Here is a 22,915-nt window from a genome sequence, read left to right on the forward strand (position 1 = left end):
CCAAGGGGGACACACGACATACCTAGGCTGGCAATTTATGCTTTTTCGTTCTCTGAGCTTTGGGGTAGCAGAGATGGGAAAATAGGCAGGAGTAACTTCTTTTCAAATAGTTTTCAAAAAATTCATTCTGGGGTAGGGATGCGAGGGAGGCCGACAGAATGAGTCTTCACACAGGTTTTGTAAGTCATTGCAAAGTATTTTTCTACGCTATCCCTTGAGAAACGGGCGATTCTCAACTTGGAGATGAGCTCTTGCCGCAGAAGGTGCGATGGCTCACTTTTAAAATGTTCTTGTGTTTATTTTCAGTTCTCAGCACAGAATGTTCTGTCAGGCGAGGTCAATTAAGAGCCACTGAAAGACAGTTACGGCTGAGTTGGATCAGAGGACTTGGTTAAATACAGAGAAATGGTGGCTTCAACCATCAAGTTATTCTGCTTCCAGTCAAGTCAAATCTGTTAAGTCTCAGTTTTCTTCTGAAAGCTCAATACTTCGATGAGGAGGTAAGGAGGAAATAGAATTTCAACCCGCAACACGCGTGCCCAACCTCCACACGAAGGCCTGCTGTGGAATTCCTCAGGCTGACACAACCCGCACGCCCACGCACAGCATCCACGCGACCGAGGCGCGGGGGGTACCCGGGGCTGGGAATAAATGCTTTATTCTGAATCACCACGAGGGAAACAAGCTTGAGATTCGGAATCCTCACTACAAAATCTGTCATTCCTGACTGGTGTCTCGTAACCAAAATGAAGTTATTTTCCATGTTTGTAAAGCTCCTACTGTGTTTTGTTCCAAGCACTGTTAAAACAGTCACATCAATGAAAAACTCTCATGCCCCGAATGTCCATGGTTCTAATTATTTGGTAATAATGTAAAGAAATTGTTTAGATATTTGATTTGTAAAATCCACTGTTAAGACTTTCAAGACTGGCTCTTTTTACATGAGAATTAAGAGGCAAGATGCTCAAGTCCTTTGCTGCAATGTAACAAAATATATTGTTCGAAAAATTGTGTGTTCCCTAGGAGGAGCTGAAAGGCAAGCGAAGGCAACACCGAGAGCAGGCAGGGAGGAAAGCGGGGCTCCGAGACGCATCCAGAGAACAAGGAGCCAGCCGGCTGCACCTCGCAGCGCCCACCTGCTGGGGAAGGCAGGCCAAGTTCCACACTGGGCTACCCTGTGAGTCCCGCCCCCCATTATTTCTACAATTTAAATTTCTTTTCCCCAGACTTTTTTTTTTTTCCCTGAAGCATGAAACTAAAAGAGGATCCTATCTGCTTCACTGTTTTGTTCCCCAACCCCAATCACAATGCCCAGCATATAATAGGTGCTGCAACGTGGCTTAACTGAAAATCTCTCCACCTGGGGCATCTCTGGGCCAAGTCTACGTGGTTTTTTAGTGTTATCCCCACAACCAAAACCTTCCCTCATGGAAAAAAAATGGCTTAGCAAATATTTCTGTCTTCATGAAAACATAAGACAATGGAAGACTTCAACCTATATTAAAGGGGTTTTAAGTACCACTGAACAGGCATGAAGAGAAATTTTGAGAAATGAGAAACAGTTCTCACTCCCCAGAAATTATCATCTTGGTGGTGACAGGCCTCTCCTATGAGCCCCATTTGACAGATGAACAAAAGGAGGCCGAGAAAAACATTTTCCTGAGGTGTTTCCCTCCTACAGCCTTCATGGCAGATACAATTAACTCCCAACAATCCTGTTCCAGCTCAGTCAGGTTCAACTGGAGACAGCTCTAGAGTGAAGAGCCTTGGCCTTCACTTAGTGTCCAGAGAAGATAGATGGAAACTGGGAGACTTGACGGTACACTGCCCTGCTTTTGGTCGGTGGATTTATATTTCCATAATTGGGCCCAAGAAAATGTATTAGATGACAACCTCCTACCCACAGAGAACCTTGAGTGACTGGTTGGGGGAAAAAGGCTTTGGGCACGTTCACAGAAAGCTTGAGTCTTGGCCCTGGGAGGCCACACTGAGACCACAGGAAATGGACCTGCACCTGCCCCCCTCTGGCAGGGCAGTGTCCCAGTGCACCCAGGTGGGGATCCCCACAGCTCACAACCGCCCGGAAGCCCGGGCCTGGCTGTCAGCACTCCAGGCCAGGACCATCCTCCTACTCTTTCCTAGAAACCAGATGCTGATGGGATCACAGAGCCGCAGCCACTTCCTTTTTGGGGGAACAAATCTTTTTATTTCACAACTGGTAGACTTAATATGCAAAGTCCCAGCTAAGCAATTCATGGTGATGCCTAATTACCTACCCTCGAATTCTTTTCTTTTCTTTTTTTCCCATTGATATGCTCAATTTTCTATTATTCCCCAGATACAGATTTCTGGATTAATTCTGACTTTTTCACTCAAAAAAAGTAGTAAGTTATCTCCAGAAACACTGACTTTATCAACCTTCACAGTAGCATTGCCTTGATCTAGTACAACGACCAGAATGTTCTTTACATTTCCACTGCTTTGAAATTAAGTCCGGAATAATTACCTAGACATGAGACTTCCCAATGACTCACATGCTTATAAAAAGGACTTTAAGTTCATGTGTATAACATTACCCAGATATAATTCTCTAGGAAGAGAATTCCTATTTCATTTATTTATTTACTTTCTGCAAACAATTTTAGAGGCAGGGTGTTAAACTGATTGAAATTTCACAAGATTGACATTATTGCTTAAAGTGCTTGAATTGGTTACATTTTAAAAAATTAAGGTACAGATTACTTTAAATAAAAACTAATTTTTTTTTTTTGCAACAAAGTCATATGAATGCCACACACATAGAGTAACTATTTTGGTTACATAGAAATGGAAGCCAAAAATAAATTTATGTAATACTGGAAAACAGAAATTTACTTAGGCAGAAAAGTAGGAAGTGATTTTCCCTGACCCATGCCATCTACATGAGTGAATCACAACAGCGCTGATAAATGCCCTCACCATAGGATAGCAAACAAGGGCAGAACATTTAGTGCACAATATTTTAATACACGTGACTATACAAAGTTGATCAAAATGCAATGTTTAAAGATAAAATCCATCTGTAATAAAGCTACACTCCAATATCGAAAATAAGCCCTAAGCTCCAGTTAGAACATAGTTCAGTGTTAGGCATGCCCATGAAAGTAGGGTATCCATGAAAATAAACGCCTAGGGACCATTTCTGTCATTTCTTTCCCCATTTCATCTGAAATCCAAAATATACCAGGCTATAAAACCAACTGGCTTCCTATCCTAACCAACACCCTCTTGTGTTGCTCCTTGGCTCCCTTCAGACCAGGCCACTTCGTACGGCCCAGAATGGAAAATGCATGAACGTGCCAGAACTGACGTCAGCATTTTACCAAAATTTACCTTTAAAACGACTTTTCAGCATACTGTACCATAATCTAGATACTAAGCTAGTAAGTAACCAATGAAGCAACTATTTCTTCTCTTTTCAAGTGTAAAACACTGTGACTTATTTTAAAACACCCAGCAGTTAAAAAAAATATAGCAGGCCTTACTCCTGCCAGAAAATGACACACAAACCCTGGCCATTGAGGGGACTGAGCCTTTGTGCTGTCGTTGACCTCTGAAGGGTCTCACATATCAATCTCTGCTTTGCATGGTGAATGAGGGATGAAAAATTAAAAAAACTGTCTTTATATAACGTGAAGCGATGGGGGGTGGGAGTGTTAGCTGCCTAGTGTTTGTTTCATTAATTGAAGAGGAAAGGGGAAGAAACTACCAGATAGTTCTAATATTTAGAAACCGATGGAATGTTTCGGCCTTCTTCCAATCTTCTTTTCCTGCATCACACGGCCACTTCAAAGTCTCTGCATTATCTCCCATACTTATTTTTTTATTCCAAAAATCTATTCATGAACACAGAATTTTAATGGACCTTTTCTATTAAAAGAAATTACTTCAGTTAAGTCACTGGGAAAAAACTCTTTATACATCAATAAAAAAAGGTACTGAATCTATGACTTTGCATTTAGATATTACTTATACAGGCTTCCAAATGAAACATTGTTTTTCTAATAAATTAGCTTCAAGAGTCATTTCAAAGATAATTTTAATAGTTTTTCTTATGAATCAGTTCCAAATATATTAGATATCAACCATCATTTTTTTAAACTTCGCAACCTGCAGTCAAATATATGGGTTATATATAGTACAAACAGTTCCCTATATGAATCACCTTCAACTGGAAAGTGTCTCTCCTTAAAAACAGAATAAAAACTCACCTTCCCGGTAAGTGATTACTGCATATGTTTCATGGAGGAAAAAACAGACAAAATATTTATAAATATGAATTTGCCTCTAAACAAGGCAAGGTATACTTTTGTCACTCGTATAAAACAATAACGTGAAGATCACCCTGTTTTGTCTTCTCCAGTGAAAAGGAAAACATTTCACTCCAAGCATGAACAAGTGAAGTGTTGGCATGCTTATTAAGTTCTGAGCAATAAACAGTTCACGATATTTCAAAGATAAGAAATCCAGTTTTCATCTAGGTAAAGTGCTATGCTCTTAATCGTTGCAAAATGGCCACTAACATTTTCAACTTCCATTTTAGTTCACATTATGCCAAACGTTTGTATGTTCGTTCGCTGATTTATTAGGTAACAAAATTATGTGTTCACAGTATATTATAGTGTATGGAAGTCAACAGACTTCCCAAAGGAAGGTCTATGACTCATGGTATTTGTAGGAAACCAAAACCCAGCTCAACGGCAAAACACCACATCGACCCTTTTAATAAAAGGTACCAATACTCAAATGATCTAATAAATACATATATAACAAAAGTGGGAAAAAAGGTAACTAGGGTGAGATGAGGTTCTTCCAAAAAACTCCGTCTTGTCAAGCATTCTAGGAGCCTGAGCCAAAGAAACGCCGCCGTTTTGCTCATTCCTTCACCTGCCCATTGACACTTCCTCTGACCCACCTTCACACCCAGGTAACTCGGGTCTTCCTCTAGGGAAGGTTGTGGGTTAGCCCGGGGGCTCGCCAGTGCCTCCGAACAGACTGAACTGCTTCAACGTGAACAGCTGCACAACGCGGCCGATGGCAGCAGAGGGCAGGGCCTTCGCTCTTCTGCATCCAGAATGATGTTGGTACTGACTGGCGAGGGAGCGCTGTGCTGGAGGCAGTCGCCTGGTGTCCCAGCCCTGAGACCACAGGCTGCAGAACACCAGGTCGGGGAAGATACCCTGGAAAGCTTAGCAGTGCCAGATAGAGGATAGATACAACTCACAGGACCATACAGAAGAAAGTGTCACTAAAAACAAACAGCAAAGTTATTTTCCTGAAACATGGTTTTGGTAGAAAGATAAAAGTAACTCTTCACTCCCCGCGAAAGCTTCCTCCTCTTGGCTGTGCCTGCCCTGAGCTCCCTACCTTCTTTGCCCTGGGGAAGTCCAGCGGCCAGGTGAGCACAACCCGGGGCCCATGCTACCACCAACAGCTCTTCACCCTGTTCCACCTGGAGGATGACTTTAGTATCTGAGGTTACTCACCTTGAAACAATTTCACCTGCACACACTTAAAGCTATAGTTGCAGCCCTCAACGTGACCACCTACCCAATTCTTCTGTCCTTCTGTTAGATAAGAGCAGAGAAGCTGGAAATGGGTAGCAATGTTTCCAGGGACCAGTGAAAGGAATGCATTGAAAGGAGACCCTGGAAACCATTTAGGAAGCTTAGCAAAGACCCAAAATAGACTGCAGACATTCTAGGAAATGTCATTCTAATTCAGCCGGAAATAGCCAGTGGTATAACATTTACCCAATCCTAAAATTAGCAACTGTTATTCATATAAATCTTACTACAATCTGATTGCAGTTAACTCTACCTCAGACTAAAATAAAACCACGAATAGTGCTGCGTGTATGAAAAACAAAGAGAGAGAGTTTATCACAGCCAGACCACTGAGATTCAGAGTAATACCATTGGTGGGCCGCCGGGGAAGACGAAAGTCTGCAGAGAACCCAGGTAATAGTGCTTTGAACATTCCCCCCACTTGAGTGAGTCCCACAGTTCTTTAACTTATTCTCTTGACTGATAGAATAAAATATATCCAGATTCCGAATTTTTTGATATATCCGACGTCAGGCCATAGAATTCTTCAATAGCTTGGGCATCTATTTTCTGCAATAAAAGAGAAGTAATATACTGTTTAACATGATTACTGCGAGGACAGAAAAACTAATGGAATGCACAAGAAAAGATGTAAGAAATGCTGCTGGCTATTAAATCACAACTGGGAGCTTTCCATGGCATACGGACAATTCCACAGACTTGGCAGAAGGATATGATTATATGAACTGCAAATCTTTGGGGAAGAAAGCCACCCTTTAATCTATCAGCAGCCATATGTAGGCACTCTTTGAAGAAGCCAGGACCGCTGTCTTTCAAATGGTAAACCGAGGGCCTAGGGAATCACCATGGTTCTTTCACTGCCTTATGCTTTATCCTAATGGGCTAAACTAGACCATGTCTTTGAGTGTGCCATTCTCTCCAGCTACTACTCCTTTACAATAAAATCAACATGTGGAATACTCTGGTATAATATAAAGGTTTTCCAGGTCCAACAGACTGAACACTAAAGTTTTTAATGACCACCCGGCCGGGCATGGCTCAGCGGTTGAGCGTTGACCTAGGATCCAGGCGATCGGGGTTCGATTTCCGGTCAGGGCACATGCCCAGGTTGCGGGCTCGATCCCCAGTCGGGGCGTGAGAGAGGCAGCCGATCAATGACTCGCTCATCATTGATGTTTCTCTCTCTCTCTCTCCCTCTTCTTTCCTCTCTCTGAAATCAATAAAGATATATTTTTAAAAATAAATAAATAAAATTAAATAAATAAATAAAAAATAAAGTTTTTAATGACCAATACAAGAAAAATTTGGTATAATGCCCTAAAGATCCCATGCCTGTGGTTCATCAGTTAACAGGAACACAGTATTAATGAGGCCATCCTCACACCCCTTCTCCCTTTCCATAGAGATTGGGAAGCAGCAGAATTTAGTTTTGAGAGGAATGTAAGTTGTTTTAAAGTCAGATTACGGGAAAACAGGCCTATTTTAGAAAATGTCCACACCTACACATTCCCCCAAATGCCATCCCGTCCCACCCCTGCTGTGGAACGCTCTGCATACCCACCTCTACAATGTCGTCATCAAACAGCAGCCAGAAGCCGTGACTTTTCACAATAGTAATATAATGCCCACGATTAGGACCGCTGGAAAAAAACAAAAAAAGAGAGTAACCGAGTTAACATTCACCGCTTTATAAAACTCCGCAAACAATCACTGTATACCTGCTACATGCCACATCCTATTCTGGCTGTCAGGGGGAAAAGCAGTGAACAAAACCAAGTCCCACTTTGACGGGGCCAGGGGTTGAACAGGCAGTAAACAAACAAAAAGAGAAATGTATTTGCAGTGGTGATAAGTGCCATGGAGAATAAAGCCGAGTAGTGGCATGATGAGCGCAGAGGGAAGGTATTGGATACACGGTGAAGACAGGAGGCCTCCCTGATAACATGAGATCTGAGCAGAAGAAAATTTCCCTGAAGGAAATGGCTGGGGGGACAAGCCATGGGACTATTAGATGGAAGTTTCGGGGATAGGGAATAGCAAGGGCAAAGGTCTTAGGGGGTACAGTTCTTGCCGTGTTCACAGAACAGCAAGGAGGCCAGAGAGGGATGGGATATCCTGGTTAAGATTCTGGACTTTGCTGTGAGTGAGCCAGCAAGACGCCAGGAAATTCTGAGGAGTGACATGATCTAAGTTTCAGAAAGACGTTAATAAACCATAATGTATAACAACAAGCATATATTACACAGTAAGGAAAAAAGGGCAAAGAACTCAACAGCTATAACTATGTAGTTAGACTTGCACAAATGAGAAGACTTTAATCCAAAATTCAGAGTTTTGTTTTGTTTTTTCATTACACCATTAAAGCTGAAGAGCGGATTTCCCTTTTTTTCACTTTCTTTAAATACAAGATGACCCATACGAATGGTTCCCGCCTCTCCCCGGCCTCACCGCCCCCCCACTCTCCCCGGCCTCACCCTGCGGCTCTCCCCAGCCTCCCCACACCGCTCCCCCTCTGAGCTGCAGCCCGCTGGTCTCTGGTTTTCACACACATCGGGCTTCACGTGCTGGGCTGCGCACTCGCTCTAACTGCCTGCAACAATCCTCCCCCAATGTTCGCTTTCTTGGCCCACGTTATCCTGAGGACTCAGCTAAAACGTCACCTCGATCGCCTTCTCTGAAGAGACACCTCCCCTTGCGCTCTCTCGTCGCCCTGTTCCTCATAGCACAGATCAGAATCGTAAATGATTCTGCAGCGGTCTGTCTGTCTGGGCCGCGGCAGGCTGCTGTGTCCGCTCGTTAGCTCCCTTTCCCACTAGAGCCTCGGCTAAGTGAGGGCAGGGCCCGCGCGTCTTGTTCTCGCTGTTCCTTCGGGTCCTGCCCCGGAACAGGAACAAGGGCCCCAAAGCGCAGCAGAGATCAGTGAATGAGGCTGTGTGCTCACTGCCACCGTGAGCCAGGAGGTCCTGGCACAGAGAAGCTAGGGCTCAGCTCCCTAACTTCACAGCTTTCCACAATCCCAGCCAGCCCAGCTCCATGTATCAGGACAACTGTGCCTCTGGCGGGAGGAATTTAAAGAATCCTAGTGAACAGCGCGCACGGCTCGGCACCCGTTCCTCCGTGCCGCCGGGCTGCTCCGACCGCGTGCACCCGACCAGCTGCCTGCTCCTGACCCCAGCCTCCCGCTCGCCCCCGTCTCAGCAGGTCTCTGCCTTGTCCTCTCCAGTGCTCCCAGGGCTGAGAGTCAGCACGCACAGAGATCCATACTGAAAACCCATGCACACCCTACAAAGGTGAGTGCTTCTGTTTCCCCATCACCTGCCCACACCGCCCGCCTTGGCCACGATGCCCTCCGGGTACCAGGCTCTGCCTTCCCAAAACCTCTCCCTCCCAACTCCTGCCGGGCCCCGCCCAGCTTCCAGATCACTGGACCCGAGTTCTTTAAAAGAATAACTGTTAGAACTATTCTTCAGGGAAAACACAGAGCTGGCTTATAGCTTTCAGATAAATATAACTTATTGAGAATATAAAATATCCAGTGGCTTAAAGTTTTTAATATGCACAGGACAAAACAGGGGTGCTTCAGATGTGAAGGTACAGTTCCTGACACCATCCACCCCAGTACAGGGTTAAAAATACATCATTCCTCCACGTGGAACTGTGCACCTTCCGGTAATGGTCCGTTCACCACAACCCGATCCAGGCAGGTAGAGAGGAAAAGACACCTGCCCTGTGGCATGTCCCAGTCTAAAACCTGTGAGGGCAGGACAAGCTGTGCCCACCTCAGGAAGAAAAAACACACCCGACCCCAGCTCAGCAAACGAAAACAAGAGGTGAATTCCCAATAGACTTTTCCATGCTTAGACGTTTCCAAATTATGGAATAAAAAGTATTTGATCAAAGGACTTTTAGCAAAATACTTTGCTCTTCCATACCCAGGGGCCTCCTCTCTTACTCTCTCCTTTCTGATTATGTACTTCTTTTTTTAAAGATTTTGCTCTGTTTTCTCTTTCTTTAATAGCTTATTGATTTTTACAGAGAGAGGGAGAGGAGGAGAGAGAAACATCAATGTGAGAGGGAAACATCTATCAGCTGACTCCTGCACAGGGCGCCCCTACCAGGGGATGGAGCCCACAAGACGGGCATGTGCCCTGACTGGGAATCAAACTGGCAACCTCCTGGTGCACGGGATGACACCCAACCAAGTGAGCCACACCAGCCAGGGTCTGATTAGGTACTTTCTATAGAATGCTGGGCAAAGGCTGAAAAATGCATAAAGAATATTTTTTAAGAGTACATTTTCAATCATTCAAAATGCCAAAAAATCATTAATTCTGATCTACTGCTTCCACTCTTTATTCATATATTTTAAAATACTTCTGAAATCACGTAATATGTAACCTGGTTTTTTAAACATTAAAGTCATAGCATAAGCATTTATGCCTTCATGTTATTTCCAACTCCTGCCAAGCATCATTTATAACCAATGGAGATTTATTATTTCCCTTACACTAAAACATTTACATTATCTTATTATAATTTTATTTTATTTCATTTTATGTGTATGTAGGTATGTTTATATTTATTTTAGATTATACATAAACCAAAACTTGGAAGAGATTCCCAAAAGTCCCACTGGTAGAGCCTCACAGCTCAGGGAAGGCCCAGCTGGGCCTACTTCGGCACAGGGATGACCCTCACACTTCCCACATGCACCCCGCTGCCCGCCAGCCCTTACCTGCCACAGTGCACCACCACGGCGACCAGGTCGTACATGCGGTCCAGGTTCACGGCATCGCTGGAGGTGTTGAAGAGCCGGAGTTCCAGCGGGAAGACCACCCGGTAAGAGAGCTTGGTGTACCTGTGGAGCTGCTCCATGTACTTGAATCGCTTTAGGTGCAGGGCCAAAATCATGGGCAGCTTTTTTACTCTCATCCTAAGGAACAGTGGAATAGAAAATCAGTTGTACCCAATCCCTGTTAGGGGAACAGAATCCACTGTTGCCTAAACAAATGAAGAGCAGGAGGGGTCTCACCAACTGCAAATGACCAAACTGCTCACAAGAATAAAAGTCTGCTCACTTATGTAGAGCTGACTCACCCCACATCCTTGGCTAACTGCAGCACAGTCAGCCAGAGGAAACAGCAACAGTGGGTCTCCGTCTGGTCAAAGGAGACATTCCAGAATTTCTGCACCAATAAAAATAGGATGTGCGATTGTCCTGTCACTGCCCTCCCAGGGAGGAACAGTATTTGGACAATCCTCTCCCCTACCTCTTCCTGAAATCATGGAGAGGAGAGGTGACAGCCTTTGAGAAAAGGAAGTAGGGGAGAAAACAAGCAGAAGGGTGTGGTCTGGACTTCCAGGTTCTGAGGAACAACGGGGGTGTTCAGACACTGCAAGCCACTGGCATCAGGAAACCAAATAGGCTAGGCTCACTCCCACTTTTTTTGTGCTCTTGGGCAAGTCATTTCCCTTCTCTGGCTCTCAGTTTCTTGTTTATAAAATGCAGGTGTTGGCTCGGGGCTCCATTTCCCACACTGGGCTCACCAGCACACTATGCTAGCCGATGCAGGGTTTCTGCGACCCAGCTTGGACACTGCTACTTTCTGGTTTGAAGCTACCCCTGCACCTCAGCACACTGGTTTTGAGAAATCCGCAGCAAAGGAACTGTTCTCTGTTGTCTGATGCTCTGTTCCCCAGACTTACACAAACACAGAAAGCTTTTTTCACTAGAGGGCCATTAATATTCCCTGGTAGAAAGGCACAAAGACAACGGTCTATGCAGTTCACACCGCTAGAATAGGGAATCTTCTAGTCCCCTCCCGGGACCCCCGTCTACGAGTGCCCTGAATTAGCGTACACTCTGCTCAGCTTGTGCACATTTTCAATGCATATTATCTGAAAAGGACACATTTTAAGAGACTGTTACTCAGAAATCTATTAAGGTAAAACCCTGTTCATAAAAAATAAGCAAAATAACAGCAGCAGAAACATATGAACTATGGGGAACCCCCTATTTTATGGGGAGCACATGACATTTTAATGTATAAGACCTCCAGGGCTGAAGAGAAAACACCTTCATGCCACATAGGAAGGCCTGGGCTGCCTCAGGCTGACTTAGAGTATTTGGACGGGAGCAGAGGCCAGGAGCTTCCCTGACCACTGATGAGACGAGTACCTTCCACCTCCGCTCCGCCTGCCACAATGACTAACCTTCCGTCAGTTTAGATGCAGCAAGGGCTGGGAGGCTGGGCAGAGAAACTATTTCACCCCCAGCTGTAGAACCCCGAGGGTTTAGATGGCAGTAATGAGCACTGATGAGTTACCGTGAACATCCCACAACCCTGGGCCAGGTAAATTTAACTCACAGTGAGACTTCACAGGATAACTAAAATGTCAAGTTTCTTGGCTTCTGGGGGAAAGTAACAAGGAAGGACTGGTTTTCTCAGATTGTCTGAGAGCTGTAACTGGCTGGCTGGTGTTGGTAAAAAGATGGGCAACCTTGGGCCCTATATCAATTCAGGATGTGATAACTTTCTTATCAGCTATCAATATAACTGATGTGTTACTGACTTCCTCATGATTCCTTATTAGATAATTACTTTTATAACCCCATATCTTCTAAATCAGTTGTGCCCTCACCAGGTGGCTCAGTTGGTTAGAGCACCATCCAGTACATCAAAAGGCTGTGGGTTCAATTCTCAGTCAGGGCACATGCCTAGGTTGTGGGTTCTATCTCTGGTCGGGTGCATACGGTAGGCAGCCAGTCGATGTTTCTCACATCCAAGTTTCTCTCTCTCTAAAATCACTAAACATATCCTCAAGTGAGGATTAAAAGAAAGAGAGAAGCGCCAATGTTTGGGCAATACTAACAACGTTACTGGGCAGCAACTGTGTGTTATGCACTATGCTAAGTCGCCTTTAACCCCAGGACGGCAGTGATTATATCTGACCACCACCTGTTTACCCAGCATGCTATCAGGGACACAGTAGCACTCAATAAATATTTAATGAATGAATGCATGAACGAACAAATGAGCAAATAATCAGACGAACAGACAACTCTCCAAGGTAGGCATTCCTATCCTAGTTTTTACCCATGAGGGCGGTTAACTGACTTCTCCAAAGCTACTTGGCTATGAGCCACGGAACTAGGATTCAAAATCACTGATCTGGCCCTGGCCGGTTTGACTCAGTGGTTAGAGTGTTGGCCCGCAGACTGAGCATCGGCCTCAGTTCAATTCTAGCCAAGGGCACACACCTCCATGGCGGCTAGATCCCCAGCCGGGTTTCTGTCGGCCAGGGAGAGATGGCTGGAAATGCAGGCACCCTCTTAAAGAGCCAAGGCACAAAGTTTCAGGTGCAGCCACTCACCTTGGGCTCCAGCAGAGGGAGGGCAGAGTGGACTGGAGCTGTGTCAGGAGAATCTAGGGTTGTGGGCTCTGGAGATAGGGCTCAGAGGGCACCCCTCTGGATTCCTGTGCCGGGTCTTTCCCCCATACAGCAGAAGACATCTTTCACAGGCAGACATTTACCTTCCAAGCAGCTTTTGCCTGAGGGGGAAGCAATCGCCCCACCCTTCTGGAAAACCTCTGGCCCTACACCGTGGAGTTTCTACAGCCTGAGGCTCATTAAGAGAATCAGATTAATCAGCCTGCAGGCAGAGGCAACCCCAATCGATGTCTCTCTCACATTGATGTTTCTCTCTCTCTCTCTTCCACTCTCTCTCCAAAAAGCAATGGAAAAAACATCCTTGGGTAAGGATTAAAAAAAAAAAAATCAGACCTGGCTGGCTCCACAGGCTGGTTCCCCCTCAAGACACAAAGCCACCGCCTTGAGCTAAATCCTTTACACACCTTTTCTGGGCCTCCTGTTTGCTGCAGCACGTTTCGCAGTAATATTTCTGTTCACTACACAGTGTTTCTGTGTTGCTGAAGTCTCTGCAGAGAAAAATATTTACAACTTAAAAAGAAGTCAAAACTGTGCTTGGTACACCATGTTTTAAACCCTCTACCACCTGTAAGGTAAATTTTAAGTGAGTGTGGGGAGAGAGGTAATGAGAAAAGATCCTTAAGAGCAGGTGCTATTATGCCATTGGCGCATGTCCACTGGTCTGGACTGTGTTATCACCACAAGAGATTTTCAGGTACAGCTTTATTTAATGGGACAGATAGATGTTTCCAACTGATTCAGAAAAAACTCAGGGTTTAACACAGAATACCTGTTAACTGGAGATATAAATTATAAAAGAAAAATACTAACTACAGTAAAAGACCACTGTAAAGTTGAGTCCAAAAAAGTCAATCACATAAAATGCAAGGTGGCATTACTCTACGTATGTACATATTGTACAGTATGTCCCAGGCGGTCTCTATTTTCCCAGAGCACAAAAGTAAAGATAATGAACTTTAAACCATATACAAGTACCCTTATACTGAACCAAGAAAGTCCCAAATGATCAGGAAATGACTGCCTCCTCCCCACTCCCTGCACCTCCACTCCCCACACCCCAGATGACATGAACTTTAGCCTGCCTTCTTTTCAGAACAAATACCACTGTGGTGTTATGTCTGTATTCGACTTATCGCCTACTCATACTTTCACTTTTTAAATGTCTTGGATCTTCATGCCTTCCTGGTCACTGAGACTCTAGTTAACATTCCTGTGATGCTACTTCAAAGGCTGAAGGAATACTCAGAATATAACAACACCCCAAGTCTTGAAAAGTTCTGCGACATTTCCTTATACACGGGGTGCCCTAGCACCAGAACGATCACATTTTATTAAATTGAAAATGTTATTTATTATTCACATGGTGTGAAGGGCTCAACTACTTAAACAGAGCTTATCAAAAGCACACACGAATTGTTTGTTCAATAAATCCCCAAATGGCTTCCAATAGCACTTGGGACTGGATGCTGGAGATTTGCAGAGAGCTCCTGCCCTCACACAGCCCAGCTGACCAGACACACACGCACGTGAGCCATGTACATTTAGTGCTTAGCGCAGGTTAGACATAAGTCACCCTACATCGCTGAGGCCCCTGCCTAAGACTCTCCCACAGCTCCTCGATGCACTTGCAAATAAAATCCAAATTCCTTGCCACAGTGGACAGGCAAGCCTCTTCAGACCCCTGAATGCTCTCTGACCTCATCTCCTACCCTGCCCCCCTCCCTTCCCTCTGCTCCAACCACACAGGCCAGCCTGCTCCTGTGAGTTCAATGCTCTCCCTGCCTCAGGGCACTTACAGGTGTTGGTTTCTCTGCACTGACAGCTCTATTCCAGATGCTTCCATGCTGGCCTCACTCATTCAGAGCTCAGTGTAAATGTCACCTCTTTCGAGAAGACTTCCCTGTCCACTCTCTCCAAAACTACCAAGCCCCTATCGTGCTGTCTGGTTTTCTTCCAAGCACTCACCGCTACCGAAAACCATCCTCCTATTCATTTATTACTTGCCTTCCCTCTATGTGGACAGTGACCCTGTCCCTCTCTCTCACTCTTACAGCCCCAGCACTGAGAACAGGCCCAACACATCGCAGCACTCAACCGTATGTGTTGGCTGACGAATGAATGAAGACAGAGGCATGTGTATGGAGTCCAGGGGGAAGCATGGGGGAAGGAGAAATGAACTTGAACTGGGGTAGGGTAATTCAGGACGTTTCCCCAAGGGGCGATTTCCAAGTCAGGCTGTCAGAGGGAAAGTGTGTCAGGGGGATAGAGTCAAGGACTGCAGATGGAGGGATGCCGCAGCAGAGTCATGGAGGCATGCACGACTACACTTCTTAGAAGCTGGGGTGGACCCTGCGGCTCTGGGGTCCCGCTAACCAGTCTCAGCAAGGAAAAGGCATAATCAGACAGTGCTTTTTTAAAAAACCCACTTCTGGTAGTACCACAGAGGAAAAACTGGAGGGGGTCAAAAGGCAAGGAAACAATTTAGAAGGCAATTATACTCCATGCCTGGATTTCAAGTGCTTGGTGTGTAATACAGTCTCAAGTTTAGCGGCATGAATATGGGCTGACTCTTCAGGAAGGGAACTGACGTGAAAACAGTTCTTGGCCTGCACAGAATTATTGGGTGGAATGAGGCGGGGCCAGGAAGGGGGAGAGGTGAGTATGAGTAAAGGTGGAGTTTCACACCCTTGGTACGTCTACCGAAGACAAGCCTCTTTATTCAGCTGAAGAACCAGAATAACCAAGGCAAGCAGAGCAATGAACAGGAACTAACACTTTCTACCTACTTTATTTCTCAAAGACAGTGTCTTGAAGTATCTGTAGACCCAGGTAGGTAGAAATATAGCAGAAGTTAGTAGCTAATTTAAGGACCCAATTTACAAATACCCACCAGCCTGCCCAGCCCCAGCTGGCTGGAATCTTGTTGCCATGGGGGACAGGCTGATGCTCTTAGGGGGCCTGTGAGTTGAGAAGTGGAAAGTAAGGCTAGCTTAGGAAAGGGGGATGACCCTGGGAGGAAATTCTGCAGCAGACCAGGTCTGTCAGGTGCTATTGTATAACTGCTGGAACAAAAGCAGGCAACAAAGGTGAGGAAACTTCTCAATAAGAAAGTCAGAGGGGAAGGAGAGAGTAAAGACCGTCTTTCCAACACTCAGGACAAATTACTAAAGCAGAGAAGAGCTTAGAGAAAAAGCACAAAGCTCTTTGTATTTCTTTCAAGAAAGTCATAGTGGCAATAAAGAACTATTAAAAAATATACTTTGGAAACAAATCTAATATAAAATGCACACCTATATAAAGAAAGGAAACTATAAAACCTTATGGAAATGCATACAAGAAAATGTGAAAAAATGGAGAAAGACTATGTTCATGGATAGGAAGGTTATGTACTGTAAACACAGCTATCATGTACAAGTTAATGTCTATATTTGATACATTTTTAAATTAAAATCTTAACTTTTCCACTCAACACAATAGTTCAGAAATTGATTTTTTAAAAATTCTCAAACAGTGATTCCTGATAGTTTTCATGTCATGACCCACACAGAAAATGGTACTTCAGAGAGGAGCTGTGGTAAGCTGATGTGGCTGCTCCTATGGCACTGCCCAGCCACCAAAGAGCAAAGGGGATTAACACACACCTGTTTTCCATGGCACACCAGTTGGGAAGCTTTGTTCTAGAATCTACAGCAGTGATCCTCCTGGCTGTTCATTACAATCACCTGGGGAACTTTAAAAACAATCTCCATCTCTGTCACACCCCGATCAATTACATCAGAATCTCTCTAGGTAGAACCCAGGCATTCTTATTCTCAAAGCTTCCCAGGTGGTTCCAACATACTGCTCTGCAAACATTCACATGCATTTGAACCTCCTAGAGATCTTGTCCAAATGCAGATTCTGATTCATTCATTCATTCCTGAGGGACACCTGAGATGCTGCAGTGCTAATGAGATGCCAGGTGATGTCAATAGTGCTAGTCCACGAACCCCTGTTTGAGTGGCAAAGATCTAGAGCAGTGGTTCTTAAACTTTGGTGTATCAGAATCACCAGGGAATTAATTAAAAATAGAGGCCCTGGATCACCAAACTTGAATATGGCCAGGCCCTTGAATTTTGCCAACCTCCCCAGGTGATTCTGACAGACAACAAAGTTCAAAAACCACTGACTAAAATATCAAAAAAAGATTAAAAAAAGAAATCCACAAGAAAGACTTATGTGTAAAGATATTAGAAAATACTATATAACCACCACCAAAACCAAAACACAGATCAGAAAAACTAAGAGGCAAGCGTGTGGCAATGGAAGTGTGGTGGGAGGCATATGTACATAAAAGAAGTTTCTCAAATAAGTAGAAAAGGAATTTTTTAAAATATAAGATTAATTTTTAAAGTAGAGCTTTGGGAGAATTAAAAGGCTACTTTCCTCCTGATACCTGGCTGATCTCCCAGCCCTGGGATAATGGGAATTTAAACAAGAGGAAGAGAGCGGAAGAGGAGGGAGGGACTAAGGCACAAACGTAGAAGACCAAAAATACCAAAAAAGGCCATGTGAGGATAATTGAGATGAACTTCACGTATTTTTAGTTTTTGCCTGAGGCCATCCCTTAACTTTTCAAAAGAAGAAAAAAAAGCTTACTCAGTATCCTCCTGGGATACAGAGGACTCACCTTGCCTAAGACACAGTATGAAGATTTGAGATAACATAATTATAGCTCAGCGATAGCATGGATCCTGTATCCTGAATTTAACTACATTTTATATCATCATTTCTCTGGGACAAAAGTCCACTGAACACATATTGTAACTGATCAACGAAAACCTTTCTGGAAGGAGGTGGCAGAAATAGGACATTTAAATTCCACAATTTTAGCTTGATTTTTAACTTTTTTCGTCACCAAATGAAAGGTAAAAACATCACACGCATCAGAAGGGATATGGAGATGTGACGTTACAGAAGAAACTTAAGAATTCTAATTTTAAAAACAAACCTTCAAAAATGCAAACCAAATTAAACCATGAAAAAGGCCAAAAAAGATCATCATTCCTCATCTTGTCTCTCACAGAAAAAGCTAAGGGGTCCATCCGCTGGCATTGTTTCCTCCCTGGGCCTTCCTCCTGAACATCCATCTTTCTCTTGGGAAGTTGGGAAGCTGCCACCCCCATCCCAGAGCTCTTAGTGATCCATGACAACACCCAGCAGGAGGTGAGACCTTAGGCAGGCATGAGGGCAGGGACAGGTCAGTCAGTCAAGGTCTAGTTTAAGGATGATGTAAAGTGAGGACGGGCAGGCACTTCAGGATCAGCCTGGACAGTCCCATCAGATGAGAACCTCGCGTTGTTTCAAAGGTACTGAGGCCATTTCCTACTCACCCACCCCAGCGTTAACATCTCCAAATGCCGCTAGCCTGCCTTCCTCAGGTATGCATGGCCAATATATACATTTCTCCAGAAGAAAAAAAAAAGAACACATATCTGGGTTATGTTTCTTTATAACAAGGTTCCCAAAGGTTGAAATTTTAATGAACCATTAGCCCTGTACCTGACTGTCCTCAAAGCTAAGGCCACTGCCATCTGCCCTTTTGAACAGCCCAGAAAATACTGAGAAGGAAGGAGGAGCAGTCAACCTCCCTATCTCCAAACTCTCCCTAACTCTACCCTTTTCAAAGAAGGGGTGTGGACAAATATCTTTCCTCCCATCCCCTCATCTGCGACTAACGTTAGCACAACCTCAACCACTTCTATCACGAGAGCATAAAACCTTGGGGAAGTAAAAACTGGCTTCTTTTCACAAGAAGATTAAAAACCCATTCCATAAATGGGACCATTCACAGGAAAAAGAGGCCTTTCTGGCCTACAAAACACTCTGCAAACAGAGACAACAAACTTGTCCTAGACCCCTAGACCTAAGGCATTTGGGGACAGGGCTGATGTGCGAAACCAACAGGAACGCTGAGGTAATCATCAGCACAGTGTTGGGGGGCGGTGGGGGGGGTCAGACCCCCGGGGGATGGGAGAGCAATCTGCCCCCAGCTCACGCAGTACATTACACCCAGATGAACCAAGCTCTTCCACGCTGCAGCTGGCGCCTTCGCCCTGCAAGGTGACTTTCTTACAGTCAACCGCCACAGCAGTCTCTTTAACCTACATCTAAAATGTTCCAAGTCACCCGCGCTCCTGAAAGAGCAACTCTGTCACCCTCCTCCCACTGATAAACATCAGCAGAGCCTCGCCAGGACACCGTAAGGCGTCTCTGAGCTGCAGTACCCTGAGCAATGGGAGACCCACCTGACCGGCTGGTTGTCTACACTGGCCCCCTCACTCTCTAGACCTGTTTCACTTCCTCAAAGCCCCGATCACTGCCTGTGGACCCCGCCGGAAGGTAAGCAGGCGAGATACGTGTCTGGTGTTCGCTCCTCTACTTCCAGTGTCCAGAACCGGGCCCAGCTAATTAGAAGCACTCACAACCTCTTGCTGTAAAGCAGAGAATAAAGAGGTGAGGCGGGGAAAAAGGAAACCGTGTCTTTGTATCAATTTTGAGCACAGTTTAAATATGCAATAGCTATAGAGATCGATCCCAGGGATCCCAGGCACGTAGTGTTCTTACACTCTGGGTTCCTCACCTCCACTAAACCCTAACGAGGAGAAATTTTTCCCCATGAATGATCTCCGTACAATCTGGATGTTGGAGGAAAAGGCAATTTCCTCATTGGTTCTCAGGTCACAAGTGCATGATTTTTAAAATAACAGATCAGCTTAGAAAAAGAAAGGAATGGCAGGCATCTATAGCACTTATTAACTTAATCGTGTAATTGATTGTATGTGTGTGGTGTGTGTGAGAGGGAGGGAGAGAGAGGAGAGCCCCTTCAATACATCTGTATTAAAGATTAAAGATTAGAAACGTATTTTTAAACTTAATGACTAATGGCTTCCACTCGAGACTCTCTTCTCAGCAGGACCTTTCTCCAGGCCACATATACTTATTTTTAATCTCTCTTGGAAAAGAAATAGAAAATAGGGTTATATTGGTTTAACAGAAAGGAAGATTATTTCCTGAGGAAATATAGGATATTTTCCCCCACTTATTTATTAGCCTGATCAAAAGCTCAGACCACAATTAAAATTCACAAGGTTACCTTAGGCAGTGGGTAATAGATGTATTCTGCTCCACATCGACAGAAAGATCAAGAAAATCTTCATCTTTGCTACTAACCTGAAGCAAAAAAAGGAAAAAAAAAAGTCTTAGGCACAAAATACACACTAGACATAGCATCTCGAACGCTTACAGGTAACCAAAAACCGTAACTGCAGTAAAAATGGTATGTTGCTTTGGATAGTCACTGGCAACCAGAATTACCTTGAAAACAACCAATCTACAGAAAAGCTCAAAGTTTCAATTTAATCCTATCTCTAGCCCAGCTTTGATTCGGAACTTTTAATAATTAAAACTCAACCAGATTTCTCTCCCTTTCCATTCATTTCCTCCACTGTTCCAAAATCAGAGGTATCAGCCAGATGTCCAAATAGCTCAGACTGACAGAATGAAGAAAAAAAAATGGAGAAAGGACAAGAGACTTAGAAAGCCTACTGCTCTGGGGATCACTCCTTCATTAAGTTGCCTGCACTTTCTGCCAGTCCCTTGAAATCACTCCCTTCCCCTTGTGCCTGGGCACTCAAACCGCAGGGAGCCTAATGCATGACCGGCGGGAGTCCCACTAGCTACACGTGCAGCTGTCCTTGATATAAGATGTGGTCATCACCTGCAGGACCCCGTGCTAGCTGTGACGACTGGACCTGGAGCCCTGACTCTCCCCTCGCCACACTGCGGACGCTCTCGGCAGGCTGGTTCCCTGGCCCGGGCTATTCCTCAGCCCTCCACAGCTCCCGTGCACCAATGCGGGTGTCCTACTGACTGATGTTCACCAAGGAAGTGTTTATATTCCAGCAGTTCTCCAGCAAGCCTAGCATTTTACTGTCTTGGAGTGGGAGGGGCAAATCATTCCTGCAACAACCTTGAGGTGCTCAGTCAATTGGCAGCAAAATGAAAATAATACTCCTTTAAGCGTGACAATTACCCTACGACCCAAGACGCCACTGCTAGGGAATTACCTAAAGAAATAGTCAGAGACATAAATACAGTCTTTTAATGTATTGAGATGGACTCTCTGCCCCGTATTAAAGTGGGTGACTTATGGCCAGTTGCTTAAGCCTCTCTGTACCTCAGTTTCCTCATCTGTAAAGTGAGGTCAGTACAAGTATTTATTTCATAAGGTTGTTTTAAAGATGATATAAATAATACATGTAAAGTGCTTTAGGAAGTAAGCACTCAACAAATCACAGAGGGGTAGAAAATTTTAAATGGCATAAGATGGTCAAAAAGTTGGAAACAATTTACACTACATTATGGGTATCATATTAAATGAAAAAGGTGGCTATACAGTTATGTAAATTAATTCCAATTTTGTATTAAAAAAGGCCTATATACAGCGGTGGGCAAAGTAGGTTTACAACTGCGAGTATGGAAAACACAGGTTTTATTCTTGTATTATAATTTATTAATTACTGTATCATTTTCCATATGAGCAACTGTAATGCTACTTTTGCCCACCCTGTATATTTTACACACACGCGCACACACACACACACCCTTGTTGCTATCACCCTAACTTAATTTTTACAGCACCTATGACTGCTATGGGAGAGTGCATGAGAGGCCCCAAATCCTCACCACTGCTTGTAGCAGCGTCTCTGCCACATGGCTTTACATATCTTCTTATCAAGAGGTACGTTTCCCCCACCCCTGATTCTGAGTTCAGCCACGTGGCGCACTTTGGCCAGTGGAATGCTAGAAGATATGGTATAAGCAGGGGCTTGAATAAGCACTTGTGAAATGGCTCTCTTGCCCTTCTGTCATCACCATGAGAAGGGCTGGCCCAGGCTAGCCCACTGTTCCCAGGAAGAAGACGAGACCCATGGAGCAGAGCTGTTCTCACGGAGGTACCCAGCCAAGCTCAGCCTACAGCCAAGCCCCAGCTGGCCTGCAGACTCACGGGTGAGCCAGATGAAATACCAACACACAAGTTCAGCCAAGTCCATAGCTGCATGAATGATAACAATAAATCAGAGCTGATTTAGGTCTCAGGCTTTTGGGGTGGTTTTCAACCCAGCAACAGATAACCAGTACGACCACAGCAGGTCCTTGAATAACGTGGTTTCGTTCAACGTCGTTTCATTATAACAGTGATGAGATGCCATAGGAACTTAACTCTTGTTTATATCAATTAGCCGATGATAAAACTGGTTTCATTATACATTATGTTGCTAAAGTCGCAGAGCCTATAGATGACGTTAAGGGAGAACTTACTGTATTTAACATTATAAATATGTCATTTTCATGTCTGTTGTCTGTTTCCCCCAGACTAAAATAAAAGTTCAGAAGACTGGCTTCAGTAATGACTAAGATCCTGGGATTCCAACTCTCCTCCAGAAAACTAAAAACTCAGGTAACTATAAACTAAATGTAGCCACCTGGGAGCACTGGAGAGGGAACACAAACAGGCAGACGGGGAGTCCACACTTGAAGAGGTTGCACAGAACGAGGTCATGTTTTCACAGCCTTTAGCTAGTGGCGGGGTGCAGTCTTTCTGGTCTAGGAGACAGAAAACTGGACCTGGGAAACTGGATCTGGGAAACCATGTCCGCCGGACTAAAAGTCAAGAATCTAGAAGGTATCCTCAACTCTGCCTGCCTGCCCACATCTCTGGCTGACCCTGAGCGGCACATATCCAGAGTACAATCACACGACTGGGCTAGAGACAAAAGGCCTGACCTGATTCAAGCTGCTGCCTAAGAAGCAGA

At 44.6% G+C, this 22,915-nt stretch overlaps 1 protein-coding gene across 2 annotated transcripts in view; it reads right to left on the reverse strand.

The window, feature by feature from the left end:
- Positions 1 to 4,061: 4,061 nt before the first annotated feature.
- Positions 4,062 to 22,915, reverse strand: part of USP46 (ubiquitin specific peptidase 46) — a 54,527-nt gene continuing 35,673 nt past the window's right edge. For both annotated transcript variants that reach the window (XM_081117339.1, XM_081117340.1), the window contains 5 exons: positions 20,194 to 20,270; positions 13,463 to 13,546; positions 10,342 to 10,539; positions 7,168 to 7,246; positions 4,062 to 6,155 (listed from right to left, as the gene is read on the reverse strand). In XM_081117339.1, coding sequence (XP_080973465.1) covers positions 6,054 to 6,155; positions 7,168 to 7,246; positions 10,342 to 10,539; positions 13,463 to 13,546; positions 20,194 to 20,270 — 540 coding nt within the window. In that variant the 3' untranslated portion in view covers positions 4,062 to 6,053. The remainder of the gene's footprint in view (positions 6,156 to 7,167; positions 7,247 to 10,341; positions 10,540 to 13,462; positions 13,547 to 20,193; positions 20,271 to 22,915) is intronic.

The sequence above is a fragment of the Miniopterus schreibersii genome (genome assembly GCF_964146895.1).
Source record: "Miniopterus schreibersii genome assembly, chromosome: 1".
In the NCBI taxonomy this organism is placed as follows: domain Eukaryota; kingdom Metazoa; phylum Chordata; class Mammalia; order Chiroptera; family Miniopteridae; genus Miniopterus; species Miniopterus schreibersii.